We start from the raw sequence: 23,587 nt of genomic DNA, 5'->3' as shown, positions 1-23,587 counted from the left end.
CGAACGGATAGATAGATAGATAGATAAATGACATAAAGTGATTTAGAGGAGAAGGGCACTAGCAGCTGGGGGGAATCAGGAAAGGAATTGTGTTGGCTCTGCGTCACTGCTCGGTATTTAAAAGACACTAGGGGTTCCAAAGGGCAGAGGTGATGGAGTGCATTACAATCCTTGAAGTGCTGAGGAAGACGGCTTGTGTGGCCTTGGCCAAGAAATGTTAACCCCGATGAGCCTCAGTTTCCTCTTTCGCCAAATGAATACCTTATGTCATCTCTGAAGTGCCTTCCAGCTCTCAGCTCTTTGATCCTACGTGGAAGGAGGCAGGCATAGGAACGATCTGGGCAAATACGAAAGCCAGCTCAAGGCTGTCTGAGGACAGCCGGGTGTGGACAGCGCTCTCCCTGGGGGGTCAGAGGGCTGGTTGGGAAGGGGTTACTCGAAGGCTCCGCCTCTCTGGATGTAGAGCCAATCACGGCAGCGCAGGAGGAGCTGGGTGGGCGCTCAGAGAGGGGGTGAGTTTTAGACGGAAGCACAGCTGGTCGGCGGTCAGAGGGGCTGGGAGCCAGGCGAGACTACTGGGGGACCTTGGAGCAGCAGCTGAAGCCGGGGACTTGCGGGCGGGCTGGACGCGGGCAGGCAGCAGCAGCGGCTCCAGTGGGGTTCTAGAGCGAGCATCTGGGAACGCGGAGCCAGAGATTCCGGCAGCCTGCGGCGGGGCAGAGGAGGTGGTGACAGAACCTGCCGGGAGAGAACCGAAGAGGCGGAGGCGAACTCAGGCGGCGGGAGGCAGTACGCCAGCGAGAAAGGGGGTGTTCCCTGAAGACAGGGAGGAAAAGAGGGGACCGGGCCCGGGTTAGAGGGCAGGGGTGCCGGCAGTAGGGCGGAGGGGCTCACTGACACTCCCTCCCTCCCCAGGAGCTGGCCTGATAGTTTCTATGTGGCTGGGAGGTTGCCCGGAGATCCACCCCTAAGGTGGGCATTCCTGGAGTCACAGGGAAGCGTGAGCATTGCTCCGTCTGGGGTAGGACTAGTGGTCACAAAGGTGATAGGGGCTGCCTGGACTGCAAGAAGAAAATCTGATACTACTCCCATGGGAGAACCTCTGCTCTTCACCCTACTAAGAGCCCTGGATCTGAGAGTCCTGGGTAGAGCCTGCCCTAGCAGGGGGTTGTGTACCCTGTGCTGGAGACTCCCAGTTCTCCAAGACTCAGAAGGAAACCTCCTCCCTAAGTGAAAGAAAACTGAGAGGAAATCAAATGGTTAAAGTCCTAGCTTAGCCAGTAACTTACTACTTGACCTTGGGCAAGTCACTGAATATTTGTAAGCCCTTTTCCCTCCTCTTCACAATAATGGGGCTGGATTAAATCAATGAGGTCCCTCAATTATTTGGATTCTTCGAGTGGAGAGCTGTGCCCATTGCCCTGGGTGTACTCATTGGCATGACCTGTAGACTTAACTTGTTGGCCTTGCTCTCTGCCCGTCCCAGTCTCCCCCAACTGACCTGGTTCGTGCTAAAAGTTGAGTTGCATCAGATTGGGCAGGAGCCCTGGGACCTGGGAGATAGAGGAGACAAAAGGCATTTGGCTCAGGCCCCAAGAGCAAGGCTGTAGAGTTTTGTGCCATAGGGAGTAGGGAGATAAGAATGGAGGACTGGATTGGAGCAGGCCCCTTTAGGTAGAGAAGGGAAGCTGAATGGACATTGCTCTTCTTGCCGTTCCACCTCTGTAAAACCCCGTTACCGCACAGCATCCCTCCCTCTTGCATACTTCCCACCTGATCCCAGGTAACCTAATGGACATATGCAGTCCAGGAGAAGGAAATATCTTTGGCCGATACTGTCAGCCTTCTGGCTCCTCCTTGTCCTCTTAGGGGCTCCTCGGCTTCAACAGCTTGCCATCCCCCCTGGCCTGAGACCCAAGACTTTGACCAGCTGGCCCCGATGGCTGGATCAGGAGCTTCTACCCAGTTTTGTGGGGCCTGAGGAGCTGAGCAAAGACCCCTGCCCACCCTCCTGTAGCACCCACGAGTGGCGGAGCCAGAAGCTTGGCTGCCTTATGGAGACATGCTTTGACACCTCCAGGTGCCAGAGCCAAGGCTTCAAGGTGTTTGTGTACCCTATTGGGCCGACCCAGCCCATCTCCGAAGTTCACCATAAAGTCCTGGCTTCCATTGAGGGCTCCCGATACCACACGGTCAACCCTGAGGAAGCCTGCCTCTTTGTCCTCCCAGGGGATGCACTGGGCCCCCAGCTGCTCCCGCTGTGGAATGGAGGGCAGAATCATCTCATTTTCCATCTTCACCCAGGCTCTTGGCTGGATCTGGGCTTTGACCCTGGGCAGGCCATGATGGCCAGAGCCAACCCCACACCAGAGACCTTCAGGCTTGGCTTTGATGTCTCCCTCCCCTTCTTCCCCCAGAGCTACCCACAGAGGGGTGGGAGTCAAAGCCAACTGGTCCATCTTATTCCCACTCCTGGAGAAGACCTGTTGGCCTTAGACATGTGGGTTCTGGCTCTTCCAACCAATGGGACCAGAATGCTATCTTGATCCCAAGTGATCGCCATGGTGAAACCAGCAAAGGACGCAGGGACAGGCCATGTAAACAGGACCACACCACTGAGCAGTAAGTCCTGCTTCCCCTTACCCCTCCCGTATACTTCTTGAATACTGTGAGGAGTCACAGAGGGGAAAGGGAGATTAGAGGGAGGCAGGAAAATAGGACTAGGGGAACAGGATCTTAGGAGAGAAGCTAATGGAAAGAGTGCTGAAGGATATTGGGGAGTAGTGGAAAAAAAACAAAAAACAAACCCTGGACTTGTAAGGGGACCAGAGTTGGAATCCTAAACTGGTAACCTTTCAGCTGTGTGACTTTTGGCCAATCATTTTCCCTTTCTGGACTTCACTTTCCCCAACTGTAAAATAATTGAATTAGGGGATCTCCAAAGTCTTTTTCCCAGTCTCAGTTCTATGATCCTATGATTTGTCGAGTTTAGGGAAAATTTTGGTCCAGGCAGTGAGGCCTCAAAAGGTGTGGCCAAGAGGACAGATTGTAGCCTGTCAATTCAATTTTACAAATATTTAGTAAGCCACCACTGTTTACGAACTACTGGGCTAAGGACTAGGGGAAATACAAAGATGAATAGTTCTCTCATAGAGAACTTAGAAAGCTTACAGTTTTTACCCCTGGACTTTAAAAACAAGAGAAATGATTACTTTATTCCAACCTTAGACTATTACTCTCCCTTCCCCGCCCCCAATACCTCAATTCCCCATGATTCACATATGTAAAGAGGCAAGGGAATGTGTGGGGTGGCCTCTGGAAAATCAAATTAAGATGCTTGGAGGCTTGAGCTCTTCTAGGCATCAAAGGCTGTAATAGTCTGATCCTGCCCTCACTTCCTCCTGCTGAGGAATGAGAGACTCCAGGCAGACCACCTTCTCCCCCAAGAGATAAAAGAATGACCACAAGGCAAGGGTTTATGAAATGACCACAAGGATCATCTTCCCTTCCTCCACCAGAGGAAACTGAAGTGTGAAAAGGGAAAGTAACATGCTTAGAGGTGAAGGCATCCCCAAGCATGTTAAGGAAGGAAGTATTCATCCTTTCAACTGGAAAGAATCTTAATCTAGTTAAGCTCCTCTCTCATTTTACATATGAGAAAACTGAGGCCTGGATAGTAAATGGCAGAGCGAGAACCTGAACCCAGACCTCTGGAATTTTTTCATCCCAAGTCTAGTGTTCTTTCCATTGTACCAAATTCTCCATTAGGACTGATCCTTAGTCTAACCTTAACCCTTGGGGTAGATAAGAATGGGGAGGGGGGGAGAAGTCCTCCCAACCCAGCCCATTCCTGTCTCAGCTGTCAGAGGACCTGAATAGCTTTCCAGAAGGGATCCTTCTGGATCAGTTTCATTTGGTGTCTATATGCCAACTGGAAGATACCCTCAGCTTGAAGGAATGAGTTGCCTTGGAAATTAGTAAGTAACCTTTCCTTCCCATTGGACGTCTCCAAGCAGTGACTAGATGATCACTTATTATAGACAGTACTCTCTTTTCAGGTATAGGTTAGACTAGATGACCACTCCCAACTCCTAAAGTTCTTTGATTCCATGAGCCTCAGAATCACTTGGCAACCAGTCAGAAACAACTGGTCAACAAGAGTTACATGATGTCATGGGAAGAGCAAAGTATTTGGAATCAGGAGATCTGGACTTGAATCCCTGCTCTGACACTTCCTAGTTGTGTGACCCTGGGCAAGTCACTTTGCCTCCATTGCCTCATCTGTAAATGGGGATGATACTTGTATTACCCTACAGGATTGTGAGAAAAATGTTTTGTAAACTGCAGATGGCTATAAAAATGTGAGCTGTTGGCGTGACCAAGTACATGTTATGTGCTGGGCTCTTTGCCAGCCTCTGGGGGATGCAGAAAAGTGTAAAACATGAAAAATAAATGAAAAATGAAATAGATCTGGGGATTTTAGAGGAGTGCGAGCTCTGTACTAGTCATCAGTGGTCCCTCTGTCCTCTGCACTCATTGGACAATATCTAGAGTACTATGTTCAGTTCTGGACACAGTTTAAGGAGGATGTTGATAATCTAGAGAATGTCCAAAGGAGGGAAACCTTAATGGTCAAAGGCCATGAGTCCAGGTCATTTGAGGATCAACTTAAGGAACTGGGGATGTTTAGTTCGGATAAGAAAAGACTCAGGACATGATGGCTATATTTAGGTAAGGGCTGAAGAGGTAGGAGAAGCAGTTAAAGATGACAGAGTTGGAGCCTGGGAGAGTGGTGGGGCCATTGCAAGGGTAGTGAAGCTAGGAGGAAGAAGTTATTTGGGGGAGGAAAGAGAATTTAGTCCAGTTTAGAACATACTGAATTTAATGTGCCCAAGGGACATGCAGGAGGAGCTGCCCAGTAGGCAGTTGAACTTGTGGGTCTGGAGTAATAGCAATGGTAATAACTTGTATTTTTATGGCTGAGTGAGAGAGGTCAGGGCTGGAAGTCAGCCTTAATTGAGGTGGAGCTCAATTAAAATAACAAAAACTCTGCTAGAAAAAGCTATCATATGTTAGACAAGGGACTGGATTTATTCTGTCTCAGAACTAGAAGCAATGGATGGAAGTTATAGAAAGGCAGATTTTATCTTAATGTGTAGAAGAAAACTTCTAACAATTAGAACTGAGTGGAATGGGCAGCTTCCAGAAGGCAGTAAGGGTCCCCATCACTGGAGAGCTCCAAGGAGAGGCTGACAAGCATTTTGTTGGGTATGTTGTAAACAGGAACTCCTGCTGGAGTATAGGTTGAGCCAGCTGACTCCTGGGGTGCCGTCCAGCTCTGAGGTGGTATGAGATTGAAAGACAGAGAGGCCAAGGACAGATCCCTAGGAAACATCCACATTTATGATGTTACTACCGGAGGAGGTGGAAGATCAGTGAAGGAGGCCAAGAAGGGGTAGTCAGAGAAGTAGGAGGAAAATGAAACGGTTTGGTATTAGAGAAGACAAGAAAGGAATGAAATGAGGCCTCAAGTAGTAGATAAAATACTCTATTTAAAGTCAGGAAGACCTGGGTTCAGATTCTACTTTTTTTTTTTTTAAGTTTTTTGTTGTTGCTGTTGTTGGTAAGGCAGTTGGGATTAAGTGACTTGCCCAGGGTCACGAAGCTAGTGCCAAGTGTCTGAGGCTGGATTTGAACTCAGGTCCTGATTGCAGGGCTGGTGTTCTATTCACTTCAACACCTAGCTGCCCCCAGATTCTACTTTTGATACTAGCTCTGCAACTTCCTTGGAACTCTTTCCTCCTGTAAAATGAAAATGTCGGATTCGAATTCAAAGGTTCTTAACTTAGGATGTGTGAACTTTAAAAATGTTTTTGATAACTTTCAAAATAATTGATATGCATTGTAATCCTATACATTTTATTTATTTATGTACTGGCTTGGGGTCACACGGCTAGTAAGTGTCTGAGGTTGCATTTGAACTCGGGCCCTCCTGACTCCAGGGCCAGTATTCTATTCACTGTACCACCTAGCTGCTCCTTGAACTTCATTTTAAACATTAAAAGCATCATTCTAAGAAGGGATCCATAAGCTTCACCAGACTGCTGATGGGATCTATGAAACACAAAAATAGTTAAGACCCCCTTGGAAGAACTCCTTCCTTGAGAGGCATTGTAATAGAAACCTGAAAGGGGGCCACAGAAGGCTGAGAATTTTTGCAGAAAAGAGAAGTCTGCACTTTCCTTGGGAGAGTAGAGACGATCAAGCACCCCTGGGGCAGGAGGGTGGCTGAACAGTCTGTTCTCAGAGCTTCCTAAAGGCTGTCTGGTAAGGGAAGGGTTAAATCCATGCCTCACTGGGTCACTCAAGGTCTCTGGGGATGGTGGCTTTCCCCTAAGACTAGGCCAAACTTGAACCTGGCAAACCTCAAGTACCTCCCTCTTCCCTCCCTCCCCTGTCCTCCCTACCCCTCCCTCTGTTAAAGTAATGGAGCCTAGCTATTCTGGGCTCCCCATCTCTCTCCCAGGAATTCATCATGGGGCCAAGTGCCCACAGGGCTCTGTGGCTATTTAGGATCAGATTCAGTTAAAGGGCCCTGATACCCTATAGATAGAGAAGATGGGAGTTCATGGTTCCTGAAATCCCACCTCCTCCAGGAAGTCTGCCCAGTCAGGGTTATTGTCCTGAGGTATGTACCTGCCCAGTATGACTCTGTCTCTGATGGGGGAGGGTCCTGGTACAGAATGTACTTGTCATGCCTGCTGGTTAGGACATCCCCAAACAGCTTCAGCTCTGTTTACTAACCTATTATAGTTCTGTCCACAAACATAGCTGCACTGTTATTGGAGTCTCAGTGGAGAACTTAGATTGGTGTGTTCCCTTCTGTGTAAAGTCGTAGGCCTTAGGATACAGGATGTCAGAGCTGGGAGGGCCTTAGAACAGAGGATGTCAGAGCTGGGAGGGCCTTAGAACAGAGGATGTCAGAACTGGGAGGGCCCTTAGGACAGAGAATGTCAGAGCTGGGAGGGCCCTTAGGACAGAGGATGTCAGAGCTGGGAGGGCCCTTAGGACAGAGGATGTCAGAGCTGGGAGGGCCCTTAGGACAGAGGATGTCAGAGCTGGGAGGGCCCTTAGGACAGAGGATGTCAGAGCTGGGAGGGCCCTTAGGACAGAGGATGTCAGAGCTGGGAGGGCCCTTAGGACAGAGGATGTCAGAGTTGGGAGGGCCCTTAGGACAGAGGATGTCAGAGTTGGGAGGGCCCTTAGGACACAGCATGGCAGAGCTGGGAGGGTTATAGCTTTATCTCAGGAGTGATAGCATAGTAGAGTAGATAGAATGCCAGCCTTGGAATCAGGAAGACAATGCCCCAGGCAATTCTCTCAAACTCTACTAAGAAGTCCCAGGTCAGGACCCTTTTATTTCCTCCAAGATTCAAGAGAAGCTTCCTAATTTAGTTTTGCTTTGGATTGGCCTTGCTGTGGGACTGGGCCTGTGATGACAGGGGTGGTCTGTGCCTCAGTTTCCCTCAAGCCAGAGGCCACAGGTCAGAATTCAACAGGCAACCCAGGGAGGCTGTTCGAGCCCAGCCAGACTCTTCCGGGCTCCAGGAACTGCCTGGGTAAATAAGTTAGGCAGAGAAAGCCAATGCACAGCTCTCTCCTCCTTCCTCTTCTCCACCTCTCAGCCCAGCCTCACTTTCCACTCAGCACTAGGCTTGGTGGGTCAGGGAGCTCTTGGGAGGAGCTGGGAGCAAGCCCCTGGACCTGTTTCCCAGCCTCCAAAGGGACAGAATCAAGGCTGCCAAAACAGGTTTTTCTCAAGAGGGTGGGGCTGGCAGACCAGACTCTTTCCCTGAGGCCCCCCCCAGATCCCTGCTCACTGGTGGTTGGTCTGGAACTGTTGGTAGCCATGGGACCAGAGGCTGGGTGACCCACTTTTTCTGCCTCTCACACACCCTGTTCTCTTTGATGTGAGGGTTCTATACCTTACCTTTCTCTTCCTGCTATAAGGTAAGAACACTGATTTTAGAGCCAGAAGATCTGAGTTCAGATCCTGACTCAACTATTTGCTAACTAGGTAGCCTTGGGCAAATTGACCTCTGGACCTGAGTTTCCTCCTCTGTAAAATGAAAGGATTAGGATAAAATGATCTCTAAGGTTCCTTCCAACTCCAAATTCTATGATCTGACATTTGCAGCTGTGTAACTTGGGACTAGTCCCTTTAACTTTGGACTAGTCCCTACTTCTTTTGAGCCCCGGTTTCCTCATTTATGAAATGGGGATAATAGTCCTTGAAATACCTACTTCATGGTGCACTGATATGACTCTCTGAGCCTTAAAGCACTGTAGAAATGGTCGCTTTCTATAGTTATTGGAAAATTAAGGGAGCTGTGTGTGTGGTGAGGGTAGAAGCCTGACACTCCTGGTTGATTTCCAGATTCAGCTGTGTGCATGGTGAGATAGGAGAGAGCTTGTCCCTAAGACTCACTCAGATGAATCTAGTTGTCAAAGCCCAGACCAGCTAGCCCCTGGCCTTTGGGGACAGCTGAACCCAAGGCAGGCTGGGTGATTCACTCCACTCCTTCTATTAGTCTTCCTGAACTTGGAAGTCCCCCATGGCTGAGGGGGTCTGGAGTTTCTGGGACTTCCCTGGATTCCTTCGTAACTCCCAAATGCTCATCTTGGACCTTCTAGGTTAGAGATGCTGAGCTCAGGGAAGGGCAGGCACTGGGTTGGGGTTGCCTGCCCCCTCAGCAGACACATGCCACACACACACACACACACACACACACACACACACACACACACACACACACCCTTGCGGCACATGTAGCCCAGGGAACAGAGTGGGCCTGTGTAGGCAACACAGGCTTCCTGTGTGGTTGCTGAGCCAGGGGGGTTGGGAGAAGTTAGGGATAGGCAAGGGTTGGGGGGCAGGGTGGGAGTATATCCTCAGCCTCCATACAGAAAGGCCTTTCATAGGTTTGGGCCACTGAGGAGTGGGAGAGACGTGGGCTGGACTTGGGGATTAGGACTGATTACTCAGGTGAAGGGGCTGTGTGTATATATACATATATATATGTATATGTATATACTTATGTGTGTGTGTATGGGAAAAGTGGTTGTGTGTAAGTCAGTGTGTGGTTGTGTTTGTCTTTGTACATTGTGGTATGTCTGTGCATGTTTGTGGCAGTGTATGCCTGAGTGCGTGTGTACAATGCGTGTGCGCGTGCACACACACACTCGCACACTCAGTCTTTGAGTCTGAGTGGCTGGTGTGAGAGTTTCCCTGTATGGTGGTCGTTGGGGGTGGGGAGTAGAGTTCAGATGTCAAGCTCACAAGCTCTTTCCTGAGCATTGCCTGTTGCTTCAGGGGACACAGAAGGTCCTCTGTGTGTGTGGCTCTCCTGGGGCCTGTGTTTTTTTTGGGAGGGGTGAGGGAGGGGCTGGGGAGAAGGGGGGAGAAGGAGGAGAAAGGCCACCTTAGAAACACTCAGTATCTGTCCCTTAGGTCTGAGGATCAGAAACGCCTGTACAACTCTACCTTCTGTTTTATTCCCCCGAACTGCCGCCTGGGCTCCTTCCACCTCCTCCAGGCCCTGAAGGTACCACAAAGTTCCCTTTCCGCAGCTTAGCCTCTTATCTCCCAATCCCTACCCCCAGCCACTTCCAGAATTGGAGGTCTTAATGTATCACGTGCTCAATAGGAATCAACAGTGGGACCTGGTATCTCCCCAGAACTATGGAGTTCTTGGGTTGGGCTGATAAAAGCCGAGTCCAGTCTGAGAGAGCCTCTGCTCCGGCCAGACTGCATCTGAAGCACTGGGTTCTGGGGGCCAGATTTTAGGAAGGATATGGCTAAACAGAAGGTCCTTCAGAAGAGAGGGTTGGCAAACCTATCATGTGAGAATTGGATGAGGGAGCTTGGAAGGGTTAGCCAAAGAGAAGGCTTAGCTGCCTTCAAGCAGCTGAGGGGGAAGAGGGATGAGAATTATACTGCTGCCCCAGACGGCAGAACTAGGAGCCAGAGAACAGTTGGTGGGGGTGGAAGATTTTGACCAGCAGCTCTCACTTCAATCAATAGAAAAAAATTGCTGACAATTAAGGTTGCTGTTGGAGGGGTAGTGAGTTCCCTTTCACTGGAGATATCCAAGCACTCCAAGGTCATGCCTTGTTGGTGATCCTAGGATTTAAAGCCATGAGGGGTCTTAGAAATGATACAGACCAATCCATTTTACAGATGAGGAAACTGAGAGCCCAGAGAAGTTTGGTGACTTACACAATGTCACATAGCTTGTTAGTAGCTGAGTAGGACCAGAATCCAAATCTCCTGATGTCAGACTATGCTCTTCCCCCTTGATCATACTGTGTGTGTTAATCTTGCCTCTAGAATGCCTTCTAAGGAGCCTTCTAACCTATGCTTTGAGTATCAGGCTATAGACCGAGGCTGGACCTGAAAAATCCTGAATCTTGGAAAGGACTGGGCTCCTGTGGGCACCAACCACCCTCCCTCATGTCTTGGGGCATTATAAAGCCCTTCACTGGAGCTACAGGACTCTCTGGAGGAATCTTGGCACATATTTTAAAGCCCCTTCCCTCTTACTCTTGCCCTATGATCAATAATGCCCTGGCTGCACTCTCTTCATGAGCTGTCCTCCCCCTCTCTCCTCTCTGACACCATCCACATTGATGTAAGGAGAGTCTGGTCCAAGAGTCTGGAGCTTCCCCTGATAACATCCCCCTCTGCTGCTTTCCTTTCCAGGCAGGATGTATCCCTGTGCTATTGAGCAGGGGCTGGGAGCCCCCCTTCTCTGAGGTCATTGACTGGGGCACCTCAGCCATTGTCATTGATGAGAGGCATCTGCATCAGGTAAAGGGGAGATGGGGGCTGGGATCCGCTGGCTTCCCCAGAGACCTATGGGAGACCCAAGCAACCTGATTTAGAGTCTGATGACCCACCCCCCCTCATAACTATCTTCCAAGGGCATCAGATATTGCTCTCCCTTCTTTCCCCAGAACACTCCTGAGACTGAACACTTGGACACAGAAGGACAGAGACAGTTAGCCCAGTGGTGTCAAACTCAAAGAAATGGGGGCAACTAAAACATACATAAGGACCCCTGCCTGCTGCAGGTTGACTTAGAAAAGCACACATTAGCATTATCTATGTTCTATTGTATTTTTATTAAATATTTATTTCACTAAAAATTTTATTAAATATTTGTTTCATTAAATATTATTTCATTAATTATTTTATTAACTATTTATTCAACATTTCTCAGTTACATTTTAATATGGTCCAGGCTGCTTAGGAGTGAGTATTGCCTGTGTTCAACATCTCGGATCTTGAGGGTATGGAAGAAGCCAAAAGGAATCCTGGCCTGCAATCAGGACACTTGGGTTCTGGTCCTGGTTCTGCCTCTAATTCAAAATTAGAGGGAAGGCTCATGCATTAGATGACAGAGGCAGGATGTAAAGAGATCCTGACAGGCTAAAGTATGGGGTCAGATAGGATTACATTTTATTAGGATAATAGCTAGCATTTATATAATACTTTAAGATTTCCAAAGAGCTTTATAAATATCACCTCATTTTATCCTCACAACAACGCCGGGAGGTAGGTGCTATCACTATCCTCACTTTACAGATGGCTGACAGAATCTAAGTGACTTGCCCAGTGACTGAAGTTGCATTTGAACTCAGGACCTCCTGATTCCACTTCTAATCGCTGTACCACCTAGCTAGGACAAACATGAAGTCTCACAGGAGGGTTTACAAAATGCAATTCGTAAACACTAGACAGGAGAGGTATAATTAGATAGAAGTTTGAAAAAGATCTAGGGGCCTGAGTGGGCAGTAAGGTTAATATAAGTCAGCTGAGGGATGCTAATAGAGCTAATGTGAGGTCAGATTTTATTGTTGACACAGTGTATAGGGGGTTAGGAAGGGTCTGGGGATGGGCCAGAGAAGGTTGGGAGGGGAAGAGAAGCCAGCCTGGGTCTCCAGTCTTAGAGTATCTAGGCAATGGAAAGCTAGTCCCCAGATGCATTGTTGCCCCTCGGTCCCTCCGCTGCTGAGTTCTTTGGGCCAGAGAGCAGTGATCTGTGACAATGTGTCAGTGATGGAGCTGAGCCTAGGTCCCAGTTCTCAGCCTGGCCTTCCTTGAGTTTCTCTGTGTTCCCCCTCAGCTCAAGTCAGCCCTCCAAGGGCTGCCCCCTGCCCGTGTTCTCGCCCTCCGCCAGCAGACCCAGTTCTTGTGGGATGCCTACTTTTCTTCAGTGGAGAAGATTGTCTATACCACGCTGGAGGTGAGGCCAAGCCCCTGAAGGGGGTTGGGACAGGTTGGGGGGCGGGGAGGTTCCTGTTCTGTAGCCCTCCCTCTTTTAGCCTGACGGTGGCTGGGGGGAGCACAGGTCTCACCCCCTTCTTAGGCTGCACAGGGTGCTACAGGGCACCAAAGGGAGTCTCTGAAAATGTTCCTCTTTAGCTTATTGTAAGAAGTTGTCATCTAAACATTGCCAGACCATGTGAAAGACCTGTTCTCTTAGGTCAGTTTTTTTCCTCTGATATGTCTCCTGATATCTCTATCTGTTATCACATGCCAGGGTGACCCTGGACAAGTCTCCTAGCTTCCTGGTGCCTTGAGGCTATCCAGCCTGCCTCGGGTTCATCTGCATTGGTGCCCCAAGTTACCTCACTGGCCTGATAAAATCACAGATCTAGTTAAAAACAAAAATGCAACTGAAAACCCCTTGAGTAGTCAGCAGCAGAGCCAGAAACGAAAACCCTTTCTCAGCTAGACTCTGACAATTGCTAGCTGTATAACCTTGGGGAAATTACTTACCCTTTCTGAAGCTTGAATACCTCATGTTTAAAAGGAGGATCTATTCTTCATACTGCCTGCCTCTCACAGGGTGGTCTAGAGAAGGGCACTTTGTAAGCTTAATGGTTCTAAAGAAATGAGAGTCCTTATGACTTCCCCTGCAGATCGTCAGAGACCGGATCTTTCGAGCAGCCTCCAGGCCCTGGCTGCTGTGGAATGCCCCTCCTGGGGGGCTCCTGGCACTGCCCACCTTCTCCACACATTTGGCAGACTTCCCCTTCTACTATCAACGACATGGTATGTTGCCCCTGGGCACTAGACCCCTGTCAACCCTCCCTGCCCCAATCAGACTCCACAGAGATCCTCACCTTCCATAGAGGCCTCCTCCATAAAGATCATGCCCAGGTTCCCCTGACCCAAAGGTCTTCACAAACACCAAAACTATGGTGCGAAAGGGGGAAGTATATAGGCTTTTGAGTCAGAGTACCTAGATTAAAATCCCAGCCATGCCAATTACTCCATATGGGACCTTGGGCAAGTCACCTTTCTGGGCCTCAGTTTCCTCATCTGTAACATATGGGGAGTTGGAATAGATGGCTTCTGAAGTCCCTTCCAGTTCTAAATCGATGAGCCTATGGCTCCCCCCACCCTCAGGGGCCACCCTTATAGAGATAGAAATAATAATAATAATATTGATGATGATAATGTCTATTGAGATGAATATACTTGGAGTCAGGAAGACCTTCGTTTGGATCCTGCCTCAGACACTTACTAGCCCTGTGACCCTGAGCAAATCACTTCCCTCCTTAACTCTCAGTTTTCTCCTCTGTTAAATAAGGATAACAAACAGCTCTTACCTCACAGGGTTGTTAAGAGGCTCAAATAACATGATATATATAAATTGCTTTGCAAAAACCCTAGAGTGCTATGTAAATGTGGACTATTTATTATTATTCTATAGGACTCCAAGATTGCAAAAATGCTGCCTCACCAAGACAGACCCTGTATGATCATTATTTTTATGATGATCTCCATGGAGAGAGCCAGGGTCCCAGAGAGACCCTTCCTGTTAGAGGCAGCCATCTGGCGTCAAATCATACACGCACACGCACACACACACACACACACACACACACACACACACACACACACACGACCCCATAAGTAGTTACAGCAGGAATTATCCTCATTTTGCCAATAAAGAAGCTGAGATCAGAGAAGGGAAGCAATTAGTTCAGGGTCACACGGCCAGTAAATTTCTGAAGCAGCATTCAGACCTAGGTCTCTCCTTATGTTGGGTCCAGTGCTTTTTTGGTGTGTGTGTGATATATTATAGGGTTGGATTTGACTTTTTCCTAGCTCTGAACGCGCTGTTCCCTTCTCCCTCTCCGCATTGGTACTGAGAACCCCCCCGAAACAAATCCACTAGATAATCTCTTTGGCAGTAAACTTCCCCATGTTCCCTTTTGGGAGCTGCCTCCTAGTGTCCTTCTGAGACCTTCACAGCTGATCAGAGAGATCGCTCCTCAGCTGATCATCATGGAGATGCCTCCTCCCCTCTGGGACCCCATCCACTCCCTACCAGTACTGCCCTCACCTCCCCTACACCAGAGCTGCCTAACGGTGTGTCTCCATCTCCATTCTACTCTACAGGCTCCCGTCCCTCTGGCAGATTCAGTGCCCTGATCTGGGTGGGGTCCCTGGACCAGCCCCCAATGAAGCTGATCCAGGAGGTGGCTGGCTCCCAGCATTGTGCCCAGGTCTGCCTCTTCCCCAGCCAGGCCTGTGGAGGGGAGAGGGAGGTTGGAAGGAAGCAGTGGAGGGTGGGATTCCCTCAGATTAGAGAACCCCAGTGAGAGTTGAGAGATAATCCCTAAGGGAGTCCTCATTCCTTCTGGGTGGGGGAGCACAGTGAGGCTGTAAAGCTCCATCTAGCCCCTGCCTTTGAGTGATACACGTCATAGTTTACAGAATGTCAGACTTGGAATGGACTTGGAGGGCATCTTGTCTTTGCCTGTACCCAAGCCGGAATTCCTTCTTTGTTATTCCTGACAATTGGTCTTCAGCTGCTACTCAGAGACTGTCAGTGACAAGGAGCTCCCTACTGGGGCAGCACATCCCACCTTGAAGTGGCTCTAAGTGTCAGGAAGTGACTCTTTTTTAAAAGAACTCTCATCTACCTCTTCCTCCCTACGTGTTCCAATTTGTCAATGTTCCTCCCAAAATGTGTCCGAACTTAATCTTACAAAATACAACAGGGTCATTATCTCCCTCACTTGTGATATTATCTCCCTATCTTAATATCTCATTAATATTTTTATTCAGTCATTGAGCATGAAGTTCACTAAGAGCCCTAGATCTTAAAAAAAAAACCAAACAAACCAAAAACTCGTCACCAAGTTCTTCACCTAATGCAGAAATTAGCTTGGCAATCTTGGAAGGAGTTTCCCCACCCAGGAGTCTTGAGAGTGAGAGGGCAGATTGGGACTGGAATGACTTGTGTAGGAAACCTGATGGTGACAAGGTAAAGACAGAGACACCCCCCCCCAAACAATAATTTGATAGTCCCTACAGAGCTCATGCTGTGTGCAGGGGCGTGAGAGGAACATGGATTTAAGATTCAGCACATACATACTGTGTACAGCGTCAGGGATGTATCAGGTACGGTCCCTGATTTCCTAGAGCTCACAACCTATTAGAAAGAATATGTGTTTGTAAAACACTAGGATGAATGAATATAAAAACACTTATTAAGTACTTACTATATGCTAATCACTGGAGAAACAAATAGAAAAAAAAGTCAATCTTCCTCCTCTAGAGGCTTATATTTTAATTAGGAGAGAGGGCTCCTTAGGATGCATCAGTTGATCAGATAGGGGTCTGGAGAATGTAGTGACAGAGCAGATAGTAAGCCCTGAAAAGATTGCACTCCCTTCCCATGGAATCACTGTACTGTGATTGGCTATATGTGCTTTAAAGCCAATGGGGTTGAAGAGGTGTGGGACCTACTAACTGGGGAAGCAGGGAATAGGCTCAGGAGATGGAGTAGAAGAGGGGCTCTGAGATAGCTCAAGGATTAGTGTTAGTGAGTGCTAGGTATAATCAGGGCATTCAGAAGAAGAAGGGATCACATGTGACTGGTGGGAAAGGATCCAGAGATATGTCTTCCTAGAAGACATATTTGAGCTGGGCCTTGAAAGCCAAGTAGGATTTATTTGTTTGTTTGTTTTTGGAGGTAACTGAGGATATACTTGCCCAGGGTCACACAGCTAGTAAGCGTTTGAGGTCGGATATGAACTCAGGTCCTGTTGACTCCAGGGCAGTGCTCTATCTACTGTACCACGCAGCTGCCCCTCCAGTAGGATTTTAATAAGTGAAAGCAGTGTGGCTACTTTGTGGTGTTAGGATTCAGGATATCCCAGTTATATTCCCAATTTCAACTCTGAGTCAGTGGAGCATGTTGTCTCCTTTCTTCCACCCTTCCTTCTGGGCCAGTTTTTCCCATCTGTAAAAGGGGGAAGAAGAACTCCTGCTTCTTATTGAGGGAGAAGAGGCAGGGAATTTATTTGGATTAGATGGTCCCTGCTAGCCCTGAAAGTTGGTGTTCTTTGTTGTAAAGTCCCTCTCAACTCCAACATTCCATGTTCTAGATCCATCCTAGCAATGGTGTTTTATTATCTAGGGCCTTCTCGGTGCCAGCATTCCATGGTCTAGATCTGTCCTAGACCCATAATGTTATCATTGAGGTCCTTCTCAGCTCCAACACTCCATGTTCTAGATCTGTTTTAGAGCCAGTATTTTATGATCTAGGCCCTCTCAACTCTAACATTTCATGTTCTGGGGTTCCTTCTGGCACTGACTTTCTGCATTCCAAGGTCCCTCCCAGCTCTGACATCTGTGTCTCTGTAACTTTGGAAGAAAGTGATGATGCAAAAATCCAATTGTTAATGGCAACGGGGAGAAAAGAGTTTAAAGACAGAGATGGGGGAACTGGTAGAAATGAGAGTAGTTGTTTTTTAGTATCGGTTGCTTCCAGATGTCATGTCATCAAATTTCAAGTCCATTTCTAGTTAGTTGCAGACGTGGCTGGTGGGCAAAGAGCTGCTGTTATGAATCAATAAACAGCAAGTTCCCTCATTCAAGAATAATAATAACAATAACAACAGCCCCTTCCCATCTGCCTTCCCTATCCCTGAGAGGCTCTGAACTCCCTCTGCCCACGCTGAGTCCTTTTCTCCCCCTCACCATCCCTCCCTTCTCTCATAGATTCTGGTCCTCTGGAGCAATGAGAGTCCTCCTCCAGCCCAGGGGAAGTGGCCCCAGACTACAGTGCCCCTGATAGTCATTGAAGGGAAGAAGAAGGTAAAGGGAGGATGGAAGTTAAAGAAGGGGGACCCTCCTTTCAACTCCTGCCCTCAACCAGACGGTTCATTTATTTGTTCAACACCTATTAAGTGCCAAGGAAATGGGAAATGCATTTAGATAGCATTTACTGTGTGCCAAGTACTAACTATGGTAAGAGCTTTACAGATATCATCCCATTTGATTCTCACAACAACTCTCTGAGATAGGTGCTTTTTACACTAGGAAACTGAGGCAAACAAAGATTAAGTGACTCGCTCAGAGTCACACAGCTAATAAGTGTCTAAGGCTGGATTTGAACTCATGAGGATGAATCTTCCTAATTCCAAGCCCAGTGCTTTATACACTGTGCCACCTAGCTGCCCAGCTGTTACAAAGCATATTGATTCAGTCAGCATCTCTTAAGCACCAGGGGGTTAGTGGGCCTGGATGTAACGAGGCCCTAAGGGAAATAAATAGATTGCAGCTCACAGTCCAAGTGGGGGACTACAACATACAAACAATGCATAAGTAGCATAAATGGGGGGCAACCTCAAGGGGGAGGCACCAATATTGAGGGGCACTAGGAAAAGCTTCCTGTAGAAGGTGGCATTTGAGTTGAAACTTGAAGGAACCCAGGAGGCCAAGATAAGGAGGGAGAGGGTTTCAGACATGGGAAATAGCGAAGTGAAAAGACCCAGGGTCGGGAGGTGGAGAAGCCAGGAGCCACCAAGAGCCGCCAGGAGCCCAGTGTCAATGGGTCATGTAGTCCATGGAAGGGAGGAAGGTGTAAGAAGAGTGGAAAGGCAGGAAGGAGCCAGGTTGGACAGGGTTTTAAAAGCCGCACCAAGGACTTTGTATTGATCCTGGAAGTAACGTTTATGTTGAGTATACACTCAAGTTTACCAAGTGGGAGGGCTGGTGTGGTCAGACCTCTGATTTAGAAAGATCCTTTTGACAGCTGAGTGGAGGATGGACAAGCGGGAAGAGGCATGAGGCAGGGAGAGCAGCCACCAGGTTGGTAGGAGAGTAATCCATCTGTGGAATGTTGATAAATTAAGAGAAACACATCAAGTGTTCTCTGGGATCTAAACTGAGCACGCCCTTGGGCCTGAAGAAATCTAGAGTGGTAGGATTAATGAAGTCCAAGGTGATGGGAATAAGAGATTTTATGAATTCTGTGAAGACAGATGGGAAAGAGACCCATCTTGGGGGAATGTGGACAGCATGGCCTAGTGGGAAGAGCACTGGTCTAGGAGTGGGGATACCTGTGTTCCAGGCCCAGCTCTGATATTAGCTGTGTGACCTCAGGCAAGTCTCTTAACTTCTCTGGGCCTCAATATTCTCATCTATGTGTAATACAGAGGAGTTGGCCTAGCTCTACGAGGCATCGTGGTATTGTAGAAAGAACATTGGGTTAGGAGTCAGAAGATACGGGTTCAAATGCTGCCTCTGATGCTGACTTCCTACCTTATCTCGGACAAATCATTTAACTTCCCCAGGCCTCAGTTTCTCTATCTGTAAAATGAAGGGATTGGAGCTGATGGCCCCTGAGGTTCCTTCCAGCTCTAAATCTATAATCTTTTGATCAGTGATCCTATAGAATATCTTTCAGAAATTGTCCAAGAGGATTCCAACAGGCAGGAATCAGAGCAGAGGGAAGAAAAGTGATCAGAATGGGGCTGGGGCAGAAAGGGAGGGGTTTTACTGAGGGGGCCTCCTGCCCCTGCCTTGCCTCCCAGGAGAGTGACTCTTGTTTTCTTCCTGCTACAGAAGAGTGACCGGTTCTTCCCTTACAGCACCATCAGCACTGATGCCATCCTCAGCCTGGATGCCCGCAGCAGCCTTTCAACCAGTGAGGTGAGGTCTAGGGGAGACTCCAGGTCATGCTTAGCATCCCCATCATGCTCAGTGACACTGGAGGACTGAGAGAATCCTAGAGAGGGGAGGCAGTGTCACTGGAGAAGAATACTGGACTGGGAATCTGGAGGCCTAAGGTCTAGTCCTAGCTCAGCCACAGAGGCACTGAGTGACTGTAGGCAAGTCCCTTTACTTCTCTGGTGCTCAGCTTCTCATTTGTATGAGAGAGGATTGAATGACATTCTATGTTCTAAGGCCCCTCCCTGTTCTCACATCCCATGTTCTAAGGGCCCTCCCAGCTCTGACATCTTGTGTCCTAAGGGCCCTCCCAGCTCTCACATCCTATGTTCTAAGGGCCCTCCCAGCTCTGACATCCTGTGTCCTAAGGGCCCTCCCAGCTCTGACATCCTGTGTTCTAAGGACCCTCCAGGCTCTGACATGCTGTATTTTAAGGTCCCTTCAAGGTCTCACAAATGGCCTGTGGTTCTAAAGGACTTGAAGAAACCATGCACTCCATCCCCCTGCCTCCAATACTGTTCCTGATAAATAACCAGCTTATTCATTTAAAAATTTCCAGAAAAAGTAGATTTTGGATGCTGTCTCTTGGTAAAACATTCTGGTTCTAGATTGCACATAATTGCTTGTGTGCTGTCTCCTCCATTAGACTTGAGAGAAGGGAAGTTTTTGGCCTTTCTTTGTACAACCAGAGTTTAGCATAGTGCCTGGCACTTAGTATGTGCTTTAATAAATATTTGTTAACTTGACTTGGTGTTAATGGTTCTGAAAGCTTTTTCAGGAATCTAACCTGGAGCTGATGCGTTCCTTGCTGCCTGCCTGCCTTGGCATCTCAGGGAGCATCCACTGGGGAAGTCCTTGCTTATCACTGCAATTCCTCCCACAGGTGGACTTTGCCTTTGTAGTGTGGCTGAGCTTCCCAGAACGGATTGTGGGTTTCCAGACCCGGAGCCACTTCTGGGATGAAACCAACGGCTCCTGGGACTATACAGACCAGAGGCCCAATGAGTTCTCAGTGGTCCTCACAGCTGCCGCCTTCTATCACAGGTACTGTCCCACAAGATAAAAGGTCTGTGGAGCCTCCCACCAGAATGCTCCAGGTCATTAAAGAGGGAATCCCAGTGTCATTGCATTTGGAGCTAGAAAGGACCTTAGAGCATCAGATACTAGAAAACAGAATGGCCGAGCTGGAAAGGGAGAGGTTACCTAGTTCAATCTTCTCATTCTATAAAGATGAGTAAGCTGAGGCTAGTGAGGTTAAGGGACTTGTCCAAGGTCCTAGAGGTTTGGACGGGTGGCAGAGCTAGTATTTGAATCCAGATCCTCTGACCTAAGTGCCTGACTAAAGGAGATGAAAGCCCCTTGGGGGGCAGGGAGAGGAAGAGAGAGGAAAGAGAGAAGAGACAGAAGGAAGGAGGGAAAGAGACAGAGAGACAGAGGAACGGGGGAGAGAGACAGAGACAGAGAGAGACAGAGATGCGAGGGGGGAGAGAGAATGAGGAAAGACAGAGGAGAGACAGAGAGAGATGGAGGGAGGGAAAGACAGAGAGAGAGAGCGAGAGAGCATTCCTTTTTTCTTATGATAAGATATAAAGAGTGTTGGCTTTCACTCTGGAGTGGAAGTACTTGGATTCAAATCCTGTCACTGACACTAAATTGTGACTTTGGACAAATCAATTCACTATCCTGGGCCTCAGTTTCCTCATCTGTAAAATGAGAGGCTTGGACTCACTCAATGACCTCTAAGGTCCCTTTCAGCTCTTATTCTTTTGATCTGCTTTTCAGAGGACTCAGAGGCTGGGGGAGGGAGCACGCTGTCTGTTGCCTCAGTTGCTATGGAGACACTCAGCCAGGAAGGTTTTGTTTTTTTGGACCATTGGGTTTTTCACCAGGGAATGGGGTTCGATGGGAAGGAGGAGCAGGACTGTGCAGAGGGCACGGCCAGTGTTGCCCCAGCTCAGGCTAAGTGCCTGACGGGGAGGGGCAGCTCTGAGAGGCTGGAAGTCAGGCCCAGAAGAGCTCGATGGCGCTGCTTTTCCGTCACAGAAAGAAATTTCAAGGAGCTCCAGCCCCTACCCATAGGCCACATTTATTTTATGCAGTAGGGAGTGTTCAGAAAGCTCTGCGTGCAAATTAAATCCTGTTTCAAATGCATTAAGAGAGTTTTGTGGTGAATCATAGAGTGAAGAATTGCCCCCAGTTCACCTTTGGTATAAATCTGGAGTTTTACATACCAGGTCTGCATGAAGTGAGGCACACCCTAAGAGTCACATCCCATTAGCTTACCTAATGAAGCAGGCTAGCTGGAATGTTTCCAAACACTGTCCCAGCCAAAGCCTAGCTATGTGCTTGCACAGATTGCCCTGATTGATTGGAGCTCAGAGGCGACATCTTCTGGAGACTAGAGGTGAAGCACTGGGAAAGATGCTTAGGGAATGGGGCCAATGGCTCGGACCTTCCCAATCCACTTTCCAGGCTCACAGCCCACTTTGGAAAATTAGGAGATTGGATTGATGGTCTCTAAGGTCCCCTACAGCTCTGCCATGCTGTGTTCTAAGGGCCTTCCCAGCTCTGACATGCCACATTCTAAGGCCTCTTCTAGCTCTGACATTCTGTATTCTAATGCCTCTCCCAGCTCTGATCTTCCATATTTTAAGGCCCCTCTCAGCTCTGACATTCTATAGTCTAAGGTTCCTTTTAGTTCTGACATTGTGTTCTAAGAGTCCTCATGGTTCTGACATGATGACTTTGGTGTCTTCTACTGCCCAGGTATTACCATAACCTCTTCACCCACTCCCTGCCTGCCCCACTAAGGGACCTTGTGGATGAGCTCTCAGCCTGTGAAGATATCTTGATGAATTTCCTTGTGGCTGAAGTCACCAAGCTCCCGCCCATCAAAGTACCACAGCGGAAGCAGCTCCAGGAGGTACCCTCTCCACAGGTGGGAAATAGGGGGGAGGACCCTGTTGAAGACCCTGAGGTAGGAGAGAATACTGTGGAAGGGGGAGAGCTGGGGAAACCTAAAAAAGGGAATTAGAGATTAGATTATAGATTATATAAAAGTCAGGAGACCCAAGTAAGAGAGGGCAATTGTGGCCTTCTCTTTGGGAAGGTTTGGAAAAACAGGAGACGTACCCATTCACTAAAACAGGCTGCATGGGAGGGGCAGGTGGGAGGTTTTCTTCGCCAGAATTATCTGGACTTGGGAAGATTATCTCATCCATCCTCCTGCTTTCCGGCACTGAAATATGTGTGAATCAGCCTTCTGTTCTGATAACATTTTAATCAATGACTTTGATAACAGCAGATATGGTGTGTTTATTAAATTTGCAGGTGACAGAGCTGGGAGAGATAGTTAATGCACTAGATGACACGAGGCAGGCTAGACTTCAGCCGCTAGAGTATTGGCTTCAATCTAGTTAGAGGAAATGTAATAGCAGTAAATGTAGAGGCTTATTGAGGCTCAAAAAAATCAATTTCACAAGTACAAGACGTGGGGAAGCATAGTTAGATAAGACCTTTGGGTTTTAGTGAGTCACAGGCTCCATGTGAATCAGAGGCAAGATCTTGAGATCATAGATTCAGATCTTATAGGTCATATAGTGAAAGCCCCCTCATTATACAGATGAGGAAACTGAGGCCCAAGGCCACCTAAGCAATTTGACCCCAGGTCATCTGGCTCCACATGTTGTTCGGCTTCATTAAGAGAAGACCAAAGAGTGGACAGTCCAGCTGCATTCCACATTGGTTGGCCATTCCTAGAGTATTATGTTCAGTTCCCAAGCATACCAGGAAGGACCAGGAACAATGCAATGGGGGGAAGTCACAGAGGCAGATTTAAACTTTCTAATGATGAGAGCTACCCATAAGGGGAATGGGCTGCCTATGGAGGGGGGTGGGGTTCTCCTCATGAAAGGTCTTCAGGCAAAGACTACTTCTCATGAGTGTTATAGGTAGGGCTTCATTTTGGGGATGATGGTTGGCTAGGTGGCCAGTGAGGTCCCTTCCAACTATGAAATTCTGTGATTCTGTTTAAAGTCCCCCCAAGAAGACACTTCCACCCCCATCCCCTGTTCTACCTTTTTCTATGCCCAGAAGTTCTCTTTTTCAATAGAAATCTCTTCTGTTGAAGGGTTGGTTGAGGGGAAAGTATGGGAGATGGGGAGCCCACCATTGTGTCTTAACCCTTCTCTTTCCCTACTCATTCCAGCATCCTAGAGCTGAACAGCAGTTGAAGAACTGCGTCAACAGATTTGCCTCATGGTTTGGCCGCATGCCTCTGGTGCATTCACAGCTCCGCCTGGACCCTGTACTCTTCAAGGACCAGGTGTCTGTCCTACGGAAGAAGTATCGGCACTTGGAGAGACTTTAGGAGCTGGGGCATCGCCGCAGGCACAGCTTCTCAAACTTGCCAAAAGCCCAGTGTGGGGAAAAAAGGTTCAGACCAGGTGGGGTGCACTGGGCACTTTCTACATGGCTCCAGAGGACCAGTGGGGAACATGGTATGGATGAGGCATTATAGTTTAAGAATCTGGGTTCATCTCCTTA

General features: G+C 48.3%; 1 protein-coding gene across 1 annotated transcript; it reads left to right on the top strand.

Moving 5' to 3' along the window:
- Nucleotides 1–524: 524 nt before the first annotated feature.
- Nucleotides 525–23,587, top strand: EXTL1 (exostosin like glycosyltransferase 1). Its single transcript, XM_020983171.2, is given in 12 exon segments — nucleotides 525–2,505; nucleotides 2,508–2,622; nucleotides 9,512–9,605; nucleotides 10,763–10,870; nucleotides 12,189–12,308; nucleotides 12,988–13,120; nucleotides 14,477–14,583; nucleotides 17,090–17,185; nucleotides 18,938–19,024; nucleotides 19,926–20,086; nucleotides 21,809–21,980; nucleotides 23,250–23,587. Coding segments are annotated over 12 exon segments (2,061 nt in total). The 5' UTR covers nucleotides 525–1,799; the 3' UTR covers nucleotides 23,412–23,587.

The sequence above is a fragment of the Phascolarctos cinereus genome, unplaced genomic scaffold, assembly GCF_003287225.1.
Source record: "Phascolarctos cinereus isolate Bilbo 61053 unplaced genomic scaffold, phaCin_HiC Scaffold_726;HRSCAF=1367, whole genome shotgun sequence".
Classification (NCBI taxonomy): Eukaryota; Metazoa; Chordata; class Mammalia; order Diprotodontia; family Phascolarctidae; genus Phascolarctos; species Phascolarctos cinereus.
This window is presented reverse-complemented; position numbering and strand designations above follow the sequence as displayed.